This window comes from Aquarana catesbeiana, linkage group LG01, assembly GCF_042186555.1.
Source record: "Aquarana catesbeiana isolate 2022-GZ linkage group LG01, ASM4218655v1, whole genome shotgun sequence".
NCBI classification, from domain to species: domain Eukaryota; kingdom Metazoa; phylum Chordata; class Amphibia; order Anura; family Ranidae; genus Aquarana; species Aquarana catesbeiana.
The window spans coordinates 991,738,950-991,761,472 of NC_133324.1; the positions used below are offsets into that span (position 1 = coordinate 991,738,950).

The 22,523-nt window shown below is 54.5% G+C and overlaps 1 protein-coding gene across 1 annotated transcript in view; it reads left to right on the forward strand.

Annotated features, from left to right (window-relative positions):
- LOC141124071 (rho guanine nucleotide exchange factor 39-like) overlaps window positions 1-22,227 on the forward strand; it is a gene marked incomplete at its 3' end in the record, with an annotated part of 100,143 nt that extends 77,916 nt beyond the window's left edge. The window contains 2 exon segments of the mRNA XM_073612174.1: window positions 11,896-11,966; window positions 22,099-22,227. Coding sequence (XP_073468275.1) covers window positions 11,896-11,966; window positions 22,099-22,227 — 200 coding nt within the window.
- Between the last annotated feature and the right edge of the window lie 296 nt (window positions 22,228-22,523).

Genomic DNA, 22,523 nt, shown 5'->3' on the forward strand with positions numbered 1-22,523 from the left:
CCCGTGTAACCCCTCTCTCCTCTCCCTTCTTCCCCGTGTCACCCCTCTCTCCTCTCCCTTCTTCCCCGTGTCACCCCTCTCTCCCCTCTTCTCTGTGTCACCCCTTTATCCTCTCCCTTCTTCCCCGTGTCACCCCTCTCTCCTCTGCCTTCTTCCCCGTGTCACCCCTCTCTCCTCTCCCTTCTTCTCCGTGTCACCCCTCTCTCCTCTCCCTTCTTCTCCGTGTCACCCTTTTATCCTCTCCCTTCTTCCCCGTGTCACCCCTTTATCCTCTCCCTTCTTCCCCGTGTAACCCCTCTCTCCTCTCCCTTCTACCCCGTGTCACCCCTCTCTCCTCTCCCTTCTTCCCCGTGTCACCCCTCTCTCCTCTCCCTTCTTCCCCGTGTCACCCCTTTCTCCTCTCCCTTCTTCCCCGTGTCACCCCTCTCTCCCTTCTTCTCCGTGTCACCCCTTTCTCCTCCCCCTTCTTCCCCGTGTCACCCCTCTCTCCCTTCTTCCCCGTGTCACCCCTCTCTCCCTTCTTCTCTGTGTCACCCCTTTCTCCTCTCCCTTCTTCCCCGTGTCACCCCTCTCTCCTCTCCCTTCTTCCCCGTGTCACCCCTCTCTCCTCTCCCTTCTTCCCCGTGTCACCCCTCTCTCCTCTCCCTTCTTCCCCGTGTCACCCCTCTCTCCTCTGCCTTCTTCCCCGTGTCACCCCTCTCTCCTCTCCCTTCTTCTCCGTGTCACCCCTTTCTCCTCTCCCTTCTTCCCCGTGTCTCCCCTCTCTCCTCTCCCTTCTTCCCCGTGTCACCCCTCTCTCCCTTCTTCTCTGTGTCACCCCTTTCTCCTCTCCCTTCTTCCCCGTGTCACCCCTCTCTCCTCTCCCTTCTTCCTCGTGTCACCCCTTTCTCCTCTCCCTTCTTCCCCGTGTCACCCCTCTCTGCTCCCCCTTCTTCTCTGTGTCACCCCTTTCTCCTCTCCCTTCTTCCCCGTGTCACCCCTTTCTCCTCTCCCTTCTTCCCCGTGTCACCGCTTTCTCCTCTCTCTTCTTCTCCGTGTCACCGCTTTCTCCTCTCCCTTCTTCCCCGTGTCACCCCTTTCTCCTCTCCCTTCTTCCCCGTGTCACCACTTTATTCTCTCCCTTCTTTCCCGTGTCACCCCTTTCTCCTCTCCCTTCTTCCCCGTGTCACCCCTTTATCCTCTCCCTTCTTCCCCGTGTCACCCCTTTATCCTCTCCCTTCTTCTCCGTGTCACCCCTCTCTCCTCTCCCTTCTTCCCCGTGTCACCCCTCTCTCCTCTCCTTTCTTCCCCGTGTCACCCCTTTCTCCTCTCCCTTCTTCTCCGTGTCACCCCTCTCTCCTCTCCCTTCTTCCCCGTGTCACCCCTTTATCCTCTCCCTTCTTCCCCGTGTCACCCCTTTATCCTCTCCCTTCTTCCCCGTGTCACCCCTCTCTCCCTTCTTCTCCGTGTCACCCCTCTCTCCTCTCCCTTCTTCCCCGTGTCACCCCTTTCTCCTCTCCCTTCTTCCCCGTGTCACCCCTTTCTCCTCTCCCTTCTTCCCCGTTTCACCCCTCTCTCCCTTCTTCTCCGTGTCACCCCTCTCTCCTCTCCCTTCTTCCCCGTGTCACCCCTCTCTCCTCTCCCTTCTTCCCCGTGTCACTCCTCTGCCTTCTTCCCCGTGTCACTCCTCTCCCTTCTTCCCCGTGTAACCCCTCTCTCCTCTCCCTTCTTCCCCGTGTCACCCCTCTCTCCTCTCCCTTCTTCCCCGTGTCACCCCTCTCTCCCCTCTTCTCTGTGTCACCCCTTTATCCTCTCCCTTCTTCCCCGTGTCACCCCTCTCTCCTCTCCCTTCTTCCCCGTGTCACCCCTCTCTCCTCTCCCTTCTTCCCCGTGTCACCCCTCTCTCCTCTCCCTTCTTCCCCGTGTCACTCCTTTCTCCTCTCCCTTCTTCCCCCTGTCACCCCTCTCTCCTCTCCCTTCTTCCCCGTGTCACCTCTCTCTCCTCTCCCTTCTTCCCCGTGTCACCCCTCTCTCCTCTCCCTTCTTCCCCGAGTCACCCCTCTCTCCTCTCCCTTCTTCCCCGTGTCACCCCTCTCTCCTCTCCCTTCTTCCCCGTGTCACCCCTCTCTCCTCTCCCTTCTTCCCCGTGTCACCCCTCTCTCCCTTCTTCTCTGTGTCTCCCCTGTCTCCTCTCCCTTCTTCCCCGTGTCACCCCTTTCTCCTCTCCCTTCTTCCCTGTGTCACCCCTCTCTCCCTTCTTCCCCGTGTCACCCCTCTCTCCTCTCCCTTCTTCCCCGTGTCACTCCTCTGCCTTCTTCCCCGTGTCACTCCTCTCCCTTCTTCCCCGTGTAACCCCTCTCTCCTCTCCCTTCTTCCCCGTGTCACCCCTCTCTCCTCTCCCTTCTTCCCCGTGTCACCCCTCTCTCCCCTCTTCTCTGTGTCACCCCTTTATCCTCTCCCTTCTTCCCCGTGTCACCCCTCTCTCCTCTGCCTTCTTCCCCGTGTCACCCCTCTCTCCTCTCCCTTCTTCTCCGTGTCACCCCTCTCTCCTCTCCCTTCTTCTCCGTGTCACCCTTTTATCCTCTCCCTTCTTCCCCGTGTAACCCCTCTCTCCTCTCCCTTCTACCCCGTGTCACCCCTCTCTCCTCTCCCTTCTTCCCCGTGTCACCCCTCTCTCCTCTCCCTTCTTCCCCGTGTCACCCCTTTCTCCTCTCCCTTCTTCCCCGTGTCACCCCTCTCTCCCTTCTTCTCCGTGTCACCCCTTTCTCCTCCCCCTTCTTCCCCGTGTCACCCCTCTCTCCCTTCTTCCCCGTGTCACCCCTCTCTCCCTTCTTCTCTGTGTCACCCCTTTCTCCTCTCCCTTCTTCCCCGTGTCACCCCTCTCTCCTCTCCCTTCTTCCCCGTGTCACCCCTCTCTCCTCTCCCTTCTTCCCCGTGTCACCCCTCTCTCCTCTCCCTTCTTCCCCGTGTCACCCCTCTCTCCTCTGCCTTCTTCCCCGTGTCACCCCTCTCTCCTCTCCCTTCTTCTCCGTGTCACCCCTTTCTCCTCTCCCTTCTTCCCCGTGTCTCCCCTCTCTCCTCTCCCTTCTTCCCCGTGTCACCCCTCTCTCCCTTCTTCTCTGTGTCACCCCTTTCTCCTCTCCCTTCTTCCCCGTGTCACCCCTCTCTCCTCTCCCTTCTTCCTCGTGTCACCCCTTTCTCCTCTCCCTTCTTCCCCGTGTCACCCCTCTCTCCTCCCCCTTCTTCTCTGTGTCACCCCTTTCTCCTCTCCCTTCTTCCCCGTGTCACCCCTTTCTCCTCTCCCTTCTTCCCCGTGTCACCGCTTTCTCCTCTCTCTTCTTCTCCGTGTCACCGCTTTCTCCTCTCCCTTCTTCCCCGTGTCACCCCTTTCTCCTCTCCCTTCTTCCCCGTGTCACCACTTTATTCTCTCCCTTCTTTCCCGTGTCACCCCTTTCTCCTCTCCCTTCTTCCCCGTGTCACCCCTTTATCCTCTCCCTTCTTCCCCGTGTCACCCCTTTATCCTCTCCCTTCTTCTCCGTGTCACCCCTCTCTCCTCTCCCTTCTTCCCCGTGTCACCCCTCTCTCCTCTCCTTTCTTCCCCGTGTCACCCCTTTCTCCTCTCCCTTCTTCTCCGTGTCACCCCTCTCTCCTCTCCCTTCTTCCCCGTGTCACCCCTTTATCCTCTCCCTTCTTCCCCGTGTCACCCCTTTATCCTCTCCCTTCTTCCCCGTGTCACCCCTTTATCCTCTCCCTTCTTCCCCGTGTCACCCCTTTATCCTCTCCTTTCTTCCCCGTGTCACCCCTTTCTCCTCTCCCTTCTTCTCCGTGTCACCCCTCTCTCCTCTCCCTTCTTCTCCGTGTCACCCTTTTATCCTCTCCCTTCTTCCCCGTTTCACCCCTTTATCCTCTCCCTTCTTCCCCGTGTCACCCCTCTCTCCCTTCTTCTCTGTGTCACCCCTTTCTCCTCTCCCTTCTTCCCCGTATCACCCCTCTCTCCTCTCCCTTCTTCCCCGTGTCACCCTCTCTCCCTTCTTCTCTGTGTCACCCCTTTCTCCTCTCTCTTCTTCCCCGTATCACCCCTCTCTCCTCTCCCTTCTTCCCCGTGTCACCCCTCTCTCCCTTCTTCTCTGTGTCACCCCTTTCTCCTCTCCCTTCTTCCCCGTGTCTCCCCTCTCTCCTCTCCCTTCTTCCCCGTGTCACCCCTCTCTCCCTTCTTCTCTGTGTCACCCCTTTCTCCTCTCCCTTCTTCCCCGTGTCACCCCTCTCTCCTCTCCCTTCTTCCCCGTGTCACCCCTTTCTCCTCTCCCTTCTTCCACGTGTCACCCCTCTCTCCTCCCCCTTCTTCTCTGTGTCACCCCTTTCTCCTCTCCCTTCTTCCCCGTGTCACCCCTTTCTCCTCTCCCTTCTTCTCTGTGTCACCCCTTTCTCCTCTCCCTTCTTCCCCGTGTCACCCCTCTCTCCTCTCCTTTCTTCCCCGTGTCACCCCTTTCTCCTCTCCCTTCTTCCCCGTGTCACCCCTCTCTCCTCTCCCTTCTTCCCCGTGTAACCCCTCTCTCCTCCCCCTTCTTCCCCATGTCACCCCTCTCTCCTCTCCCTTCTTCCCCGTGTCACCCCTTTCTCCTCTCCCTTCTTCCCCGTGTCACCCCTCTCTCCTCTCCCTTCTTCTCCGTGTCACCCCTCTCTCCTCTCCCTTCTTCTCCGTGTCACCCCTCTCTCCTCTCCCTTCTTCTCCGTGTCACCCTTTTATCCTCTCTCTTCTTCCCCGTGTCACCCCTTTCTCCTCTGCCTTCTTCCCCGTGTCACCCCTCTCTCCTCTCCCTTCTTCTCCGTGTCACCCTTTTAACCTCTCCCTTCTTCCCCGTGTCACCCCTTTATCCTCTCCCTTCTTCCCCGTGTCACCCCTCTCTCCTCTCCCTTCTTCCCCGTGTCACCCCTCTCTCCTCTCCCTTCTTCCCCGTGTCACCCCTCTCTCCTCTCCCTTCTTCCCCGTGTCACCCCTTTCTCCTCTCCCTTCTTCCCCGTGTCACCCCTCTCTCCCTTCTTCTCCGTGTCACCCCTCTCTCCTCTGCCTTCTTCCCCGTGTCACCCCTCTCTCCTCTCCCTTCTTCTCCGTGTCACCCCTTTCTCCTCTCCCTTCTTCCCCGTGTCACCCCTCTCTCCTCCCCCTTCTTCCCCGTGTCACCCCTCTCTCCCTTCTTCCCCGTGTCACCCCTCTCTCCCTTCTTCTCTGTGTCACCCCTTTCTCCTCTCCCTTCTTCCCCGTGTCACCCCTCTCTCCTCTCCCTTCTTCCCCGTGTCACCCCTCTCTCCTCTCCCTTCTTCCCCGTATCACCCCTCTCTCCTCTGCCTTCTTCCCCGTGTCACCCCTCTCTCCTCTCCCTTCTTCTCTGTGTCACCCCTTTCTCCTCTCCCTTCTTCCCCGTGTCTCCCCTCTCTCCTCTCCCTTCTTCCCCGTGTCACCCCTCTCTCCCTTCTTCTCTGTGTCACCCCTTTCTCCTCTCCCTTCTTCCCCGTGTCACCCCTTTCTCCTCTCCCTTCTTCCCCGTGTCTCCCCTCTCTCCTCTCCCTTCTTCCCCGTGTCACCCCTCTCTCCCTTCTTCTCTGTGTCACCCCTTTCTCCTCTCCCTTCTTTCCCGTGTCACCCCTCTCTCCTCTCCCTTCTTCCCCGTGTCACCCCTTTCTCCTCTCCCTTCTTCCCCGTGTCACCCCTCTCTCCTCCCCCTTCTTCTCTGTGTCACCCCTTTCTCCTCTCCCTTCTTCCCCGTGTCACCGCTTTCTCCTCTCTCTTCTTCTCCGTGTCGCCGCTTTCTCCTCTCCCTTCTTCTCCGTGTCACCCCTTTCTCCACTCCCTTCTTCCCCGTGTCACCACTTTATTCTCTCCCTTCTTTCCCGTGTCACCCCTTTCTCCTCTCCCTTCTTCCCCGTGTCACCCCTTTATCCTCTCCTTTCTTCCCCGTGTCACCCCTCTCTCCTCTCCCTTCTTCCCCGTGTCACCCCTTTATCCTCTCCCTTCTTCTCCGTGTCACCCCTCCCTCCTCTCCCTTCTTCCCCGTGTCACCCCTCTCTCCTCTCCTTTCTTCCCCGTGTCACCCCTTTCTCCTCTCCCTTCTTCTCCGTGTCACCCCTCTCTCCTCTCCCTTCTTCCCCGTGTCACCCCTTTATCCTCTCCCTTCTTCTCTGTGTCACCCCTCTCTCCTCCCCCTTCTTCCCCGTGTCACCCCTCTCTCCTCTCCCTTCTTCCCCGTGTAACCCCTCTCTCCTCCCCCTTCTTCCCCATGTCACCCCTCTCTCCTCTCCTTTCTTCCCCGTGTCACCCCTTTCTCCTCTCCCTTCTTCTCCGTGTCACCCCTCTCTCCTCTCCCTTCTTCCCCGTGTCACCCCTTTATCCTCTCCCTTCTTCCCCGTGTCACCCCTTTATCCTCTCCCTTCTTCCCCGTGTAACCCCTCTCTCCTCTCCCTTCTTCCCCGTGTCACCCCTTTATCCTCTCCCTTCTTCTCTGTGTCACCCCTCTCTCCTCCCCCTTCTTCCCCGTGTCACCCCTCTCTCCTCTCCCTTCTTCCCCGTTTAACCCCTCTCTCCTCCCCCTTCTTCCCCATGTCACCCCTCTCTCCTCCCCTTTCTTCCCTGTGTCACCCCTCTCTCCTCTCCTTTCTTCCCCGTGTCACCCCTTTCTCCTCTCCCTTCTTCCCCGTGTCACCCCTCTCTCCTCTCCCTTCTTCCCCGTGTAACCCCTCTCTCCTCCCCCTTCTTCCCCATGTCACCCCTCTCTCCTCTCCCTTCTTCCCCGTGTCACCCCTCTCTCCTCTCCCTTCTCCCCGTGTCACTCCTTTCTCCTCTCCCTTATTCCCCGTGTCACCCCTTTCTCCTCTCCCTTCTTCTCCGTGTCACTCCTTTCTCCTCTCCCTTCTTCCCCGTGTCACCCCTCTCTCCCTTCTTCTCTGTGTCACCCCTCTCTCCTCTCCCTTCTTCCCCGTGTCACCCCTTTCTCCTCTCCCTTCTTCCCCGTGTCACCCCTCTCTCCCTTCTTCTCCGTGTCACCCCTCTCTCCTCTGCCTTCTTCCCCGTGTCACCCCTCTCTCCTCTCCCTTCTTCTCCGTGTCACCCCTTTCTCCTCTCCCTTCTTCCCCGTGTCACCCCTCTCTCCTCCCCCTTCTTCCCCGTGTCACCCCTCTCTCCTCTGCCTTCTTCCCCGTGTCACCCCTCTCTCCTCTCCCTTCTTCTCCGTGTCACCCCTTTCTCCTCTCCCTTCTTCTCTGTGTCACCCCTTTCTCCTCTCCCTTCTTCCCCGTGTCACCCCTCTCTCCTCTCCCTTCTTCCCCGTGTCACCCCTCTCTCCTCTCCCTTCTTCCCCGTGTCACCCCTCTCTCCTCTCCCTTCTTCCCCGTTTCACCCCTCTCTCCTCTCCCTTCTTCCCCGTGTCACCCCTCTCTCCTCTCCCTTCTTCCCCGTGTCACCCCTCTCTCCTCCCCCTTCTTCTCTGTGTCACCCCTTTCTCCTCTCCCTTCTTCCCCGTGTCACCCCTTTCTCCTGTCCCTTCTTCCCCATGTCACCACTTTCTCCTCTCTTTTCTTCTCCGTGTCACCGCTTTCTCCTCTCCCTTCTTCTCCGTGTCACCCCTTTCTCCTCTCCCTTCTTCCCCGTGTCATCCATTTATCCTCTCCTTTCTTCCCCGTGTCACCCCTCTCTCCTCTCCCTTCTTCCCCGTGTCACCCCTTTATCCTCTCCCTTCTTCTCCGTGTCACCCCTCTCTCCTCTCCCTTCTTCCCCGTGTCACCCCTCTCTCCTCTCCTTTCTTCCCCGTGTCACCCCTTTCTCCTCTCCCTTCTTCTCCGTGTCACCCCTCTCTCCTCTCCCTTCTTCCCCGTGTCACCCCTTTATCCTCTCCCTTCTTCCCCGTGTCACCCCTTTCTCCTCTCCCTTCTTCTCCGTGTCACCCCTCTCTCCTCTCCCTTCTTCCCCGTGTCACCCCTTTATCCTCTCCCTTCTTCCCCGTGTCACCCCTTTATCCTCTCCCTTCTTCCCCGTGTCACCCCTTTATCCTCTCCCTTCTTCTCTGTGTCACCCCTCTCTCCTCTCCCTTCTTCTCCGTGTCACCCCTTTCTCCTCTCCCTTCTTCTCTGTGTCACCCCTTTCTCCTCTCCCTTCTTCCCCGTGTCACCCCTCTCTCCTCTCCTTTCTTCCCCGTGTCACCCCTTTCTCCTCTCCCTTCTTCCCCGTGTCACCCCTCTCTCCTCTCCCTTCTTCCCCGTGTAACCCCTCTCTCCTCCCCCTTCTTCCCCGTGTCACCCCTCTCTCCTCTCCCTTCTTCCCCGTGTCACCCCTCTCTCCTCTCCCTTCTTCCCTGTGTCACTCCTTTCTCCTCTCCCTTATTCCCCGTGTCACCCCTTTCTCCTCTCCCTTCTTCCCCGTGTCACCCCTTTATCCTCTCCCTTCTTCCCCGTGTCACCCCTCTCTCCCTTCTTCTCTGTGTCACCCCTTTCTCCTCTCCCTTCTTCCCCGTGTCACCCCTTTCTCCTCTCCCTTCTTCCCCGTTTCACCCCTCTCTCCCTTCTTCTCCGTGTCACCCCTCTCTCCTCTCCCTTCTTCCCCGTGTCACCCCTCTCTCCTCTCCCTTCTTCCCCGTGTCACTCCTCTGCCTTCTTCCCCGTGTCACTCCTCTCCCTTCTTGTCCGTGTCACCCTTCTCTCCTCTCCCTTCTTGTCCATGTCACCCCTCTCTCCTCTCCCTTCTTCCCCGTGTCACCCCTCTCTCCTCTCCCTTCTTCCCCGTGTCACCCCTCTCTCCCTTCTTCCCCGTGTCACCCCTCTCTCCTCTCCCTTCTTGTCCATGTCACCCCTGTCTCCTCTCCCTTCTTCCCCGTGTCACCCCTCTCTCCTCTCCCTTCTTGTCCGTGTCACCCCTCTCTCCTCTCCCTTCTTCCCCGTGTCACCCCTCTCTCCTCTCCCTTCTTGTCCGTGTCACCCCTCTCTCCTCTCCCTTCTTCCCCGTGTCACCCCTCTCTCCTCTCCCTTCTTCCCCGTGTCACCCCTCTCTCCTCTCCCTTCTTGTCCGTGTCACCCTTCTCTCCTCTCCCTTCTTCCCTGTGTCACCCCTCTCTCCTCTCCCTTCTTGTCCCTGTCACCCCTCTCTCCTCTCCCTTCTTCCCCGTGTCACCTCTCTCTCCTCTCCCTTCTTCCCCGTGTCACCCCTCTCTCCTCTCCCTTCTTCCCCGAGTCACCCCTCTCTCCTCTCACTTCTTCTCCGTGTCACCCCTCTCTCCTCTCCCTTCTTCCCCGTGTCACCCCTCTCTCCCTTCTTCCCCGTGTCACCCCTCTCTCCTCTCCCTTCTTCCCCGTGTCACCCCTCTCTCCTCTCCCTTCTTCCCCGTGTCACCCCTCTCTCCCTTCTTCCCCGTGTAACCCCTCTCTCCTCTCCCTTCTTCCCCATGTCACCCCTTTCTCCTCTCCCTTCTTCCCCGTGTCACCCCTTTCTCCTCTCCCTTCTTCCCCGTGTCACCCCTCTCTCCTCTCCCTTCTTCCCCGTTTCACTCCTCTCCCTTCTTGTCCTTGTCACCCCTTTCTCCTCTCTCTTCTTCCCCGTGTCACCCCTCTCTCCTCTCCCTTCTTCCCCGTGTCACCACTCTCTCCTCTCCCTTCTTCCCCGTGTCACCCCTCTCTCCTCTCCCTTCTTCCCCGTGTCTCCCCTCTCTCCCTTCTTCCCCGTGTCACCCCTCTCTCCTCTCCCTTCTTGTCCATGTCACCCCTCTCTCCTCTCCCTTCTTCCCCGTGTCACCCCTCTCTCCTCTCCCTTCTTGTCCGTGTCACCCCTCTCTCCTCTCCCTTCTTCCCCGTGTCACCCCTCTCTCCTCTCCCTTCTTCCCCGTGTCACCCCTCTCTCCTCTCCCTTCTTGTCCGTGTCACCCCTCTCTCCTCTCCCTTCTTCCCCGTGTCACCCCTCTCTCCTCTCCCTTCTTGTCCGTGTCACCCCTCTCTCCTCTCCCTTCTTCCCCGTGTCACCCCTCTCTCCTCTCCCTTCTTGTCCATGTCACCCCTCTCTCCTCTCCCTTCTTCCCCGTGTCACCCCTCTCTCCTCTCCCTTCTTCCCCGTGTCACCCCTCTCTCCTCTCCCTTCTTCCCCGTGTCACCCCTCTCTCCTCTCCCTTCTTGTCCGTGTCACCCTTCTCTCCTCTCCCTTCTTGTCCATGTCACCCCTCTCTCCTCTCCCTTCTTCCCCGTGTCACCCCTCTCTCCTCTCCCTTCTTCCCCGTGTCACCCCTCTCTCCCTTCTTCCCCGTGTCACCCCTCTCTCCTCTCCCTTCTTGTCCATGTCACCCCTCTCTCCTCTCCCTTCTTCCCCGTGTCACCCCTCTCTCCTCTCCCTTCTTGTCCGTGTCACCCCTCTCTCCTCTCCCTTCTTCCCCGTGTCACCCCTCTCTCCTCTCCCTTCTTGTCCGTGTCACCCCTCTCTCCTCTCCCTTCTTCCCCGTGTCACCCCTCTCTCCTCTCCCTTCTTCCCCGTGTCACCCCTCTCTCCTCTCCCTTCTTGTCCGTGTCACCCTTCTCTCCTCTCCCTTCTTCCCCGTGTCACCCCTCTCTCCTCTCCCTTCTTGTCCGTGTCACCCCTCTCTCCTCTCCCTTCTTCCCCGTGTCACCCCTCTCTCCTCTCCCTTCTTCCCCGTGTCACCCCTCTCTCCTCTCCCTTCTTGTCCGTGTCACCCTTCTTTCCTCTCCCTTCTTGTCCGTGTCACCCTTCTTTCCTCTCCCTTCTTCCCCGTGTCACCCCTCTCTCCTCTCCCTTCTTGTCCGTGTCACCCCTCTCTCCTCTCCCTTCTTGTCCGTGTCACCCTTCTCTCCTCTCCCTTCTTCCCTGTGTCACCCCTCTCTGCTCTCCCTTCTTGTCCGTGTCACCCCTCTCTCCTCTCCCTTCTTGTCCGTGTCACCCCTTTCTCCTCTCCCTTCTTCCCTGTGTCACCCCTCTCTCCTCTCCCTTCTTCCCCGTGTCACCCTTCTCTACTCTCACTTCTTGTCCGTGTCACCCCTCTCTCCTCTCCCTTCTTGTCCGTGTCACCCCTCTCTCCTCTCCCTTCTTCCCCGTGTCACCCCTTTCTCCTCTCCCTTCTTCCCCGTGTCACCCCTCTCTCCTCTCCCTTCTTCCCCCTGTCACCCTTCTCTCCTCTCCCTTCTTGTCCGTGTCACCCTTCTCTCCTCTCCCTTCTTGTCCGTGTCACCCTTCTCTCCTCTCCCTTCTTCCCCGTGTCACCCCTCTCTCCTCTCCCTTTTTGTCCGTGTCACCCTTCTCTCCTCTCCCTTCTTCCCCGTGTCACCCCTCTCTCCTCTCCCTTCTTGTCCGTGTCACCCTTCTCTCCTCTCCCTTCTTCCCCGTGTCACCCCTCTCTCCTCTCCCTTCTTCCCCGTGTCACCCTTCTCTCCTCTCCCTTCTTCCCCGTGTCACCCCTCTCTCCTCTCCCTTCTTCCCCGTGTCACCCCTCTCTCCTCTCCCTTCTTCCCCGTGTCACCCCTCTCTCCTCTCCCTTCTTGTCCGTGTCACCCCTCTCTCCTCTCCCTTCTTCCCCGTGTCACCCTTCTCTCCTCTCCCTTCTTCCCCGTGTCACCCCTCTCTCCTCTCCCTTCTTGTCCGTGTCACCCCTCTCTCCTCTCCCTTCTTGTCCGTGTCACCCTTCTCTCCTCTCCCTTCTTCCCCGTGTCACCCCTCTCTCCTCTCCCTTCTTGTCCGTGTCACCCTTCTCTCCTCTCCCTTCTTCCCCGTGTCACCCCTCTCTCCTCTCCCTTCTTGTCCGTGTCACCCCTTTCTCCTCTCTCTGTCCTTTTTTTTTTCTCACGCTCTTTTCTGCTCCGCCATTGATCTCCCCCCCACCCCCCCACCACTCCGCTCTCTCCCTCACACATTGCTCTTCTCCTCTGATGTCTTGTTTGCAGATATCGGCATTATCTGACAGATCTGGTTGGGAATAATTTTCCTGGAAGTACGGAGTTTGTACAGCTGAATGGTGAGTACATCCCGGTCATACTATCTGAGATACTATGTGCACCTCTGCAGGGGCCCACACCTCCCCGATATACCTTCATAACCCTCCAGGTCCAGGACATTCTGCATCAGCAAAGTTCTGACACGTCTCACAGGTTCTAGAGGTACCCAGACTGACCTCCTCACCTGCATTACCCTCTATAGAAACCAGTCAGTCCACCAACCATGACAGATCTCCAACCATTCCTGAGATGAATGAATGAATGAATGAATGATTTGTAAAGCGCAGCAAATGCGAACTGAATCGCCTCAAGGCGCTGAGGTACATTCTCTGTTGTCAGCTTGTTAGAAGAGGAAGGTCTTTAGTTTTTTCCTGAAGGCCTGGTGGTTTTCTTCCATGCGGATGTTGGTAGGAAGAGCATTCCATTGTTGGGGTCCTTGGATTGCGAATCTTCGTTCTCCCTTTGCTTTGTAGCGGTATTTGGGTATGATAAGGAGGTTTTGGTTGGCTGATCGAAGACTGCGATTCGGTGTGTAGTGTTTTATTTTCTCCCGGAGATATAGCGGAGCATTTCCTGTTTGAAGATGAGATCTAAAGTGTGTCCTGACCCATGGGTGGGAGAATTTATCAGTTGTTGAAGGTCGAGTTCTTCCATTTGGTTGACGCAGGCGGTTGCGATGGCGTCTTGGGCAGAATTTGCCCACAGGTTAAAATCCCCAAGTACCAGAAGGTTTTTGGTTTTCAAGGTGTGTATTGAGAAAAATTCAGTGAGCGGCGTAAGGAGATTGGTCTTTGGTCCTGGTGGTCTGTAGCATAGTAGTATGTGAATGGTGTCCTGAGGTGTTGTTTGAAGATGTAGTGAGAGTGTTTCCATGAAAGGCACTGGGTTCTGTAAGTTTGGTTTGGTGAACCCAAGATGTGATTTGAAAATCACTGCTAGGCCTCCTCCTTTTTTTCCGATTCTATGCTCGGTTAGGATACTGTAGTTCTTGGGCACCAGTTCAGTTAGGATGGTGTTGCAGTCAGGTGTTAGCCAGCTTTCTGTAATGAAGAGGCAATCAATGTTATTTTCGATGATGAAGTCATGGATTTCCAGCCTGTGCTTGACTGCAGATCTGGTGTTGATCAGGGCGCATGCTAGTTGTTGCGGTTGGATCGGTGTCTCCCTGCATTTCCTGGTTGATTGAGGGTTGGTCCTTAGTAATTGTTCTTTTTTTAATCTTTTTTGAGTGGCGGTCGGTAAAGTTACGGCAGTGTTTCTCAGCCTGTGGATGGTGTCTGCTGTGTATTTGAAGTTGCACATGATGAGGAAGACGGCGTTGCTTGTAGGAAGGGTGTTCTGATGGTGGTACTGATGTGGTGGTGATGATGCACTTGCAGGCGGATGGAGGGGTCCGATGACTACCCACTGCTACTGGAGCGGTGTGGTGACGGGCTGGAGTTGGTGCGGAGGTGCGGCTACCTACCCCCCTGTCGTTGATCCAGAGGACATCCTCGCTCTGTCGTTGATCCTCATAGGACATCCTCGCTGTGTCTTTGAAGGACATCCTCCTCTCTGTGTCTTTGTAGGACATCCTCCTCGCTGTGTCTTTATAGGACACCTTCGCTGTGTCTTTATAGGACACCTTCGCTGTGTCTTTGTAGGATACCCTCTCTGTGTCTTTGTAGGACATCCTCCTCTCTGTGTCTTTGTAGGACATCCTCACTGTGTCTTTGTAGGACATCCTCACTGTGTCTTTGTAGGACATCCTCGCTGTGTCTTTGTAGGACATCCTCCTCGCTGTGTCTTTGTAGGACATCCTCCTCGCTGTGTCTTTGTAGGACATCCTCCTCGCTGTGTCTTTGTAGGACACCCACGCGGTGTCTTTGTAGCACATGCTCCTCGCTGTGTCTTTGTAGCACATGCTCCTCACTTTGTCTTTGTAGGACATCCTCCTAGCTGTGTTTTTGTAGGACATCCTCCTCGCGGTGTCTTTGTAGGACATCCTCCTCGCTGTGTCTTTGTAGGACACCCACGCGGTGTCTTTGTAGGACATGCTCCTCGCTGTGTCTTTGTAGGACATGCTCCTCGCTGTGTCTTTGTAGGACATCCTCCTTCCATGTGTCTTTGTAGGACATCATCCTCGCTGTGTCTTTGTAGGACATCCTCGCTGTGTCTTTGTAGGACATCCTTGCTGTGTCTTTGTAGGACATCCTCGCTGTGTCTTTGTAGGACATCCTCCTCGCTGTGTCTTTGTAGGACACCCTCGCATTGTCTTTGTAGGACATCCTCCTCGCTGTGTCTTTGTAGGACATCCTCCTCACTGTGTCTTTGTAGGACACCTTCGCTGTGTCTTTGTAGGACATCCTCGCTGTGTCTTTGTAGGACATCCTCCTAACTGTGTCTTTGTAGGACATCCTCCTCGCTGTGTCTTTGTAGGACATCCTCCTCGCTGTGTCTTTGTAGGACATCCTCGCTGTGTCTCTGTAGGACATCCTCCTCGCTGTGTCTTTGTAGGACATCTTCGCTGTGTCTTTGTAGGACATCCTCCTCACTGTGTCCTTGTAGGACATCATCCTCGCTGTGTCTTTGTAGGACATCCTCCTCGCTGTGTCTTTGTAGGACATCCTCCTCGCTGTGTCTTTGTAGGACATCCTCCTTGCTGTGTCTTTGTAGGACATCCTCCTTGCTGTGTCTTTGTAGGACATCTTCCTTGCTGTGTCTTTGTAGGACATCCTTGCTGTGTCTTTGTAGGATACCCTCTCTGTGTCTTTGTAGGACTTCCTCCATGCTGTGTCTTTGTAGGATACCCTCTCTGTGTCTTTGTAGGACAGCCTCTTCACTTTTATCTTTGTAGGACATCCTCGCTGTGTCTTTGTAGGACACCCTCTTTGCTGTGTCTTTGTAGGATACCCTCTATGTGTCTTTGTAGGACTTCCTCCTCGCTGTGTCTTTGTAGGACATCCTCCTCGCTGTGTCTTTGTAGGACATCCTCCTCGCTGGGTCTTTGTAGGACATCCTCCTCGCTGTGTCTTTGTAGGACATCCTCCTCGCTGTGTCTTTGTAGGACATCCTCCTCGCTGTGTCTTTGCAGGACATCCTCCTCGCTGTGTCTTTGTAGGATACCCTCTCTGTGTCTTTGTAGGACTTCCTCCTCGCTGTCTCTTTGTAGGACTTCCTCCTCGCTGTGTCTTTGTAGGACATCCTCCTCGCTGTGTCTTTGTAGGACATCCTCCTCGCTGTGTCTTTGTAGGACATCCTTGCTGTGTCTTTGTAGGATACCCTCTCTGTGTCTTTGTAGGACTTCCTCCTTGCTGTGTCTTTGTAGGATACCCTCTCTGTGTCTTTGTAGGATACCCTCTCTGTGTCTTTGTAGGACAGCCTCTTCACTTTTATCTTTGTAGGACATCCTCGCTGTGTCTTTGTAGGACACCCTCTTTGCTGTGTCTTTGTAGGATACCCTCTCTGTGTCTTTGTAGGACTTCCTCCTCGCTGTGTCTTTGTAGGACATCCTCCTCGCTGTGTCTTTGTAGGACATTCTCCTCGCTGTGTCTTTGTAGGACATCCTCCTCGCCGTGTCTTTGTCGGACATCCTCCTCGCTGTGTCTTTGTAGGACATCCTCCTTGCTGTGTCTTTGTAGGACATCCTTGCTGTGTCTTTGTAGGATACCCTCTCTGTGTCTTTGTAGGACTTCCTCCTCGCTGTGTCTTTGTAGGACATCCTCCTCACTGTGTCTTTGTAGGACATCCTCCTCGCTGTGTCTTTGTAGGACATCCTCCTCGCTGTGTCTTTGTAGGACATCCTCCTCGCTGTGTCTTTGTAGGACATCCTCCTCGCTGTGTCTTTGTAGGACATCCTCCTCGCTGTGTCTTTGTAGGACATCCTCCTTGCTGTGTCTTTGTAGGACATCCTCCTTGTAGGACATCCTCATCTCTGTGTCTTTGTAGGACATCCTCCTCTCTGTGTCTTTGTAGGACATCCTCCTCGCTGTGTCTTTATAGGACACCTTCGCTGTGTCTTTATAGGACACCTTCGCTGTGTCTTTGTAGGATACCCTCTCTGTGTCTTTGTAGGACATCCTCCTCTCTGTGTCTTTGTAGGACATCCTCACTGTGTCTTTGTAGGACATCCTCCTCGCTGTGTCTTTGTAGGACATCCTCGCTGTGTCTTTGTAGGACATCCTCCTCGCTGTGTCTTTGTAGGACATCCTCGCTGTGTCTTTGTAGGACATCCTCCTCGCTGTGTCTTTGTAGGACATCCTCCTCACTGTGTCTTTGTAGGACATCCTCCTCGCTGTGTCTTTGTAGGACACCCACGCGGTGTCTTTGTAGCACATGCTCCTCGCTGTGTCTTTGTAGCACATTCTCCTCACTATGTCTTTGTAGGACATCCTCCTAGCTGTTTTTTTGTAGGACATCCTCCTCGCGGTGTCTTTGTAGGACATCCTCCTCGCTGTGTCTTTGTAGGACACCCACGCGGTGTCTTTGTAGGACATGCTCCTCGCTGTGTCTTTGTAGGACATCCTCCTTCCATGTGTCTTTGTAGGACATCATCCTCGCTGTGTCTTTGTAGGACATCCTTGCTGTGTCTTTGTAGGACATCCTTGCTGTGTCTTTGTAGGACATCCTCGCTGTGTCTTTGTAGGACATCCTCGCTGTGTCTTTGTAGGACATCCTCCTCACTGTGTCTTTGTAGGACACCTTCGCTGTGTCTTTGTAGGACATCCTCGCATTGTCTTTGTAGGACATCCTCCTCGCTGTGTCTTTGTAGGACATCCTCCTCACTGTGTCTTTGTAGGACACCTTCGCTGTGTCTTTGTAGGACATCCTCGCTGTGTCTTTGTTGGACATCCTCGCTGTGTCTTTGTAGGACATCCTCCTAACTGTGTCTTTGTAGGACATCCTCCTCGCTGTGTCTTTGTAGGACATCCTCCTCGCTGTGTCTTTGTAGGACATCCTCCTCGCTGTGTCTTTGTAGGACATCCTCCTCTCTGTGTCTTTGTAGGACATCCTCACTGTGTCTTTGTAGGACATCCTCCTCGCTGTGTCTTTGTAGGACATCCTCCTCGCTGTGTCTTTGTAGGACATCCTCCTCGCGTCTTTGTAGGACATCCTCCTCGCTGTGTCTTTGTAGGACATCCTCCTCGCTGTGTCTTTGTAGGACATCCTCCTCGCTGTGTCTTTGTAGGACATCCTCCTCGCTGTGTCTTTGTAGGACATCCTCCTCGCTGTGTCTTTGTAGGACACCCACGCGGTGTCTTTGTAGCACATGCTCCTCGCTGTGTCTTTGTAGCACATGCTCCTCACTGTGTCTTTGTAGGACATCCTCCTAGCTGTGTTTTTGTAGGACATCCTCGCTGTGTCTTTGTAGGACATCCTCCTCGCTGTGTCTTTGTAGGACATCCTCCTCGCGGTGTCTTTGTAGGACATCCTCCTCGCTGTGTCTTTGTAGGACACCCACGCGGTGTCTTTGTAGGACATGCTCCTCGCTGTGTCTTTGTAGGACATGCTCCTCGCTGTGTCTTTGTAGGACATCCTCCTTCCATGTGTCTTTGTAGGACATCATCTTCGCTGTGTCTTTGTAGGACATCCTCGCTGTGTCTTTGTAGGACATCCTTGCTGTGTCTTTGTAGGACATCCTCGCTGTGTCTTTGTAGGACATCCTCCTCGCTGTGTCTTTGTAGGACACCTTCGCTGTGTCTTTGTAGGACATCCTCGCATTGTCTTTGTAGGACATCCTCCTCGCTGTGTCTTTGTAGGACATCCTCCTCACTGTGTCTTTGTAGGACACCTTCGCTGTGTCTTTGTAGGACATCCTCGCTGTGTCTTTGTAGGACATCCTCCTAACTGTGTCTTTGTAGGACATCCTCCTCGCTGTGTCTTTGTAGGACATCCTCCTCGCTGTGTCTTTGTAGGACATCCTCGCTGTGTCTCTGTAGGACATCCTCCTCGCTGTGTCTTTGTAGGACATCTTCGCTGTGTCTTTGTAGGACATCCTCCTCACTGTGTCCTTGTAGGACATCATCCTCGCTGTGTCTTTGTAGGACATCCTCCTCGCTGTGTCTTTGTAGGACATCCTCCTCGCTGTGTCTTTGTAGGACATCCTCCTTGCTGTGTCTTTGTAGGACATCCTCCTTGCTGTGTCTTTGTAGGACATCTTCCTTGCTGTGTCTTTGTAGGACATCCTTGCTGTGTCTTTGTAGGATACCCTCTCTGTGTCTTTGTAGGACTTCCTCCATGCTGTGTCTTTGTAGGATACCCTCTCTGTGTCTTTGTAGGACAGCCTCTTCACTTTTATCTTTGTAGGACATCCTCGCTGTGTCTTTGTAGGACACCCTCTTTGCTGTGTCTTTGTAGGATACCCTCTATGTGTCTTTGTAGGACTTCCTCCTCGCTGTGTCTTTGTAGGACATCCTCCTCGCTGTGTCTTTGTAGGACATCCTCCTCGCTGGGTCTTTGTAGGACATCCTCCTCGCTGGGTCTTTGTAGGACATCCTCCTCGCTGTGTCTTTGTAGGACATCCTCCTCGCTGTGTCTTTGTAGGACATCCTCCTCGCTGTGTCTTTGCAGGACATCCTCCTCGCTGTGTCTTTGTAGGATACCCTCTCTGTGTCTTTGTAGGACTTCCTCCTCGCTGTGTCTTTGTAGGACTTCCTCCTCGCTGTGTCTTTGTAGGACATCCTCCTCGCTGTGTCTTTGTAGGACATCCTCCTCGCTGTGTCTTTGTAGGACATCCTTGCTGTGTCTTTGTAGGATACCCTCTCTGTGTCTTTGTAGGACTTCCTCCTTGCTGTGTCTTTGTAGGATACCCTCTCTGTGTCTTTGTAGGATACCCTCTCTGTGTCTTTGTAGGACAGCCTCTTCACTTTTATCTTTGTAGGACATCCTCGCTGTGTCTTTGTAGGACACCCTCTTTGCTGTGTCTTTGTAGGATACCCTCTCTGTGTCTTTGTAGGACTTCCTCCTCGCTGTGTCTTTGTAGGACATCCTCCTCGCTGTGTCTTTGTAGGACATTCTCCTCGCTGTGTCTTTGTAGGACATCCTCCTCGCTGTGTCTTTGTAGGACATCCTCCTCGCTGTGTCTTTGTAGGACATCCTCCTTGCTGTGTCTTTGTAGGACATCCTTGCTGTGTCTTTGTAGGATACCCTCTCTGTGTCTTTGTAGGACTTCCTCCTCGCTGTGTCTTTGTAGGACATCCTCCTCGCTGTGTCTTTGTAGGACATCCTCCTCGCTGTGTCTTTGTAGGACATCCTCCTCGCTGTGTCTTTGTAGGACATCCTCCTCGCTGTGTCTTTGTAGGACATCCTCCTCGCTGTGTCTTTGTAGGACATCCTCCTCGCTGTGTCTTTGTAGGACATCCTCCTTGCTGTGTCTTTGTAGGACATCCTCCTTGTAGGACATCCTCATCTCTGTGTCTTTGTAGGACATCCTCCTCTCTGTGTCTTTGTAGGACATCCTCCTCGCTGTGTCTTTATAGGACACCTTCGCTGTGTCTTTATAGGACACCTTCGCTGTGTCCTTGTAGGATACCCTCTCTGTGTCTTTGTAGGACATCCTCCTCTCTGTGTCTTTGTAGGACATCCTCACTGTGTCTTTGTAGGACATCCTCCTCGCTGTGTCTTTGTAGGACATCCTCGCTGTGTCTTTGTAGGACATCCTCCTCGCTGTGTCTTTGTAGGACATCCTCGCTGTGTCTTTGTAGGACATCCTCCTCGCTGTGTCTTTGTAGGACATCCTCCTCGCTGTGTCTTTGTAGGACATCCTCCTCGCTGTGTCTTTGTAGGACACCCACGCGGTGTCTTTGTAGCACATGCTCCTCGCTGTGTCTTTGTAGCACATTCTCCTCACTATGTCTTTGTAGGACATCCTCCTAGCTGTTTTTTTGTAGGACATCCTCCTCGCGGTGTCTTTGTAGGACATCCTCCTCGCTGTGTCTTTGTAGGACACCCACGCGGTGTCTTTGTAGGACATGCTCCTCGCTGTGTCTTTGTAGGACATCCTCCTTCCATGTGTCTTTGTAGGACATCATCCTCGCTGTGTCTTTGTAGGACATCCGTGCTGTGTCTTTGTAGGACATCCTTGCTGTGTCTTTGTAGGACATCCTCGCTGTGTCTTTGTAGGACATCCTCGCTGTGTCTTTGTAGGACATCCTCCTCGCTGTGTCTTTGTAGGATACCTTCGCTGTGTCTTTGTAGGACATCCTCGCATTGTCTTTGTAGGACATCCTCCTCGCTGTGTCTTTGTAGGACATCCTCCTCACTGTGTCTTTGTAGGACACCTTCGCTTTGTCTTTGTAGGACATCCTCGCTGTGTCTTTGTAGGACATCCTCGCTGTGTCTTTGTAGGACATCCTCCTAACTGTGTCTTTGTAGGACATCCTCCTCGCTGTGTCTTTGTAGGACATCCTCCTCGCTGTGTCTTTGTAGGACATCCTCGCTGTGTCTCTGTAGGACATCCTCCTCGCTGTGTCTTTGTAGGACATCCTCCTCTCTGTGTCTTTGTAGGACATCCTCACTGTGTCTTTGTAGGACATCCTCCTCGCTGTGTCTTTGTAGGACATCCTCGCTGTGTCTTTGTAGGACATCCTCCTCGCTGTGTCTTTGTAGGACATCCTCCTCGCTGTGTCTTTGTAGGACATCCTCCTCGCTGTGTCTTTGTAGGACATCCTCCTCGCGGTGTCTTTGTAGCACATGCTCCTCGCTGTGTCTTTGTAGCACATGCTCCTCACTGTGTCTTTGTAGGACATCCTCCTAGCTGTGTTTTTGTAGGACATCCTCGCTGTGTCTTTGTAGGACATCCTCCTCGCTGTGTCTTTGTAGGACATCCTCCTAGCGGTGTCTTTGTAGGACATCCTCCTCGCTGTGTCTTTGTAGGACACCCACGCGGTGTCTTTGTAGGACATGCTCCTCGCTGTGTCTTTGTAGGACATCCTCCTTCCATGTGTCCTTGTAGGACATCATCCTTGCTGTGTCTTTGTAGGACATCCTTGCTGTGTCTTTGTAGGATACCCTCTCTGTGTCTTTGTAGGACTTCCTCCTCGCTGTGTCTTTGTAGGACATCCTCCTCGCTGTGTCTTTGTAGGACATCCTCGCTGTGTCTCTGTAGGACATCCTCCTCACTGTGTCTTTGTAGGACATCTTCGCTGTGTCTTTGTAGGACATCCTCCTCACTGTGTCCTTGTAGGACATCATCCTCGCTGTGTCTTTGTAGGACATCCTCCTCGCTGTGTCTTTGTAGGACATCCTCCTCGCTGTGTCTTTGTAGGACATCCTCCTCGCTGTGTCTTTGTAGGACATCCTCCTTGCTGTGTCTTTGTAGGACATCCTCCTTGCTGTGTCTTTGTAGGACATCCTTGCTGTGTCTTTGTAGGATACCCTCTCTGTGTCTTTGTAGGACTTCCTCCTCGCTGTGTCTTTGTAGGATACCCTCTCTGTCTTTGTAGGACAGCCTCTTCACTTTTATCTTTGTAGGACATCCTCGCTGTGTCTTTGTAGGACACCCTCTTTGCTGTGTCTTTGTAGGATACCCTCTCTGTGTCTTTGTAGGACTTCCTCCTCGCTGTGTCTTTGTAGGACATCCTCCTCGCTGTGTCTTTGTAGGACATCCTCCTCGCTGTGTCTTTGTAGGACATCCTCCTCGCTGTGTCTTTGTAGGACATCCTCCTCGCTGTGTCTTTGTAGGACATCCTCCTCGCTGTGTCTTTGTAGGACATCCTCCTCGCTGTGTCTTTGTAGGACATCCTCCTCGCTGTGTCTTTGTAGGACATCCTCCTCGCTGTGTCTTTGTAGGACATCCTCCTCGCTGTGTCTTTGTAGGACATCCTCCTCGCTGTGTCTTTGTAGGACATCCTCCTCGCTGTGTCTTTGTAGGACATCCTCCTCGCTGTGTCTTTGTAGGACATCCTCCTCGCTGTGTCTTTGTAGGACATCCTCCTCGCTGTGTCTTTGTAGGACATCCTCCTTGCTGTGTCTTTGTAGGACATCCTCCTCGCTGTGTCTTTGTAGGACATCCTCCTCCATGTGTCTTTGTTGTGCTCTGGTATGTTTAGCTCCTCCTGATCATGGTTGGTGTTCCGGCTGTTACCCGCTGTGCCCGTGTTGGCCCCACTCCCCTCATAAGGCCTCCTCCACCCCATCCAGAAGACAACTAGAATAATATTCCTTCTCTCACAGGCGCTCTTCAGGCGGTTTCTGCAGCGTGTCAGTACATAGAAAACGCTCAGCAACTTCAGGAGAACGAGATCCAGCTTCAGAGAGTTCAGAAACTGCTAAAAGGGAGAAGAGTCCGAATTGCCACCCCAGGTGAGGTCATATGATGTTTCTGCAGGAGTGTCCAATCAGATAGTTCTTATGTATCTATGGGACTGCAGGATTGTCCAATCAGATTATTCCTATGTACACTATATTACTGGGACGCCAGCCTTTACACACACACATGACCTTTAATGACATCCCAGTCTTAGTCCGGAGGGTTCAATTTTGAGTTGACTCCGCCCTTTGCAGCTATAACAGCTTCACCTCTTCTGGGAAGGCCGTCCACAAGGTTTAGGAGGGTGTCTATGGGAAGTTTGACCATTCTTCCAGAAGAGCATTTGTGA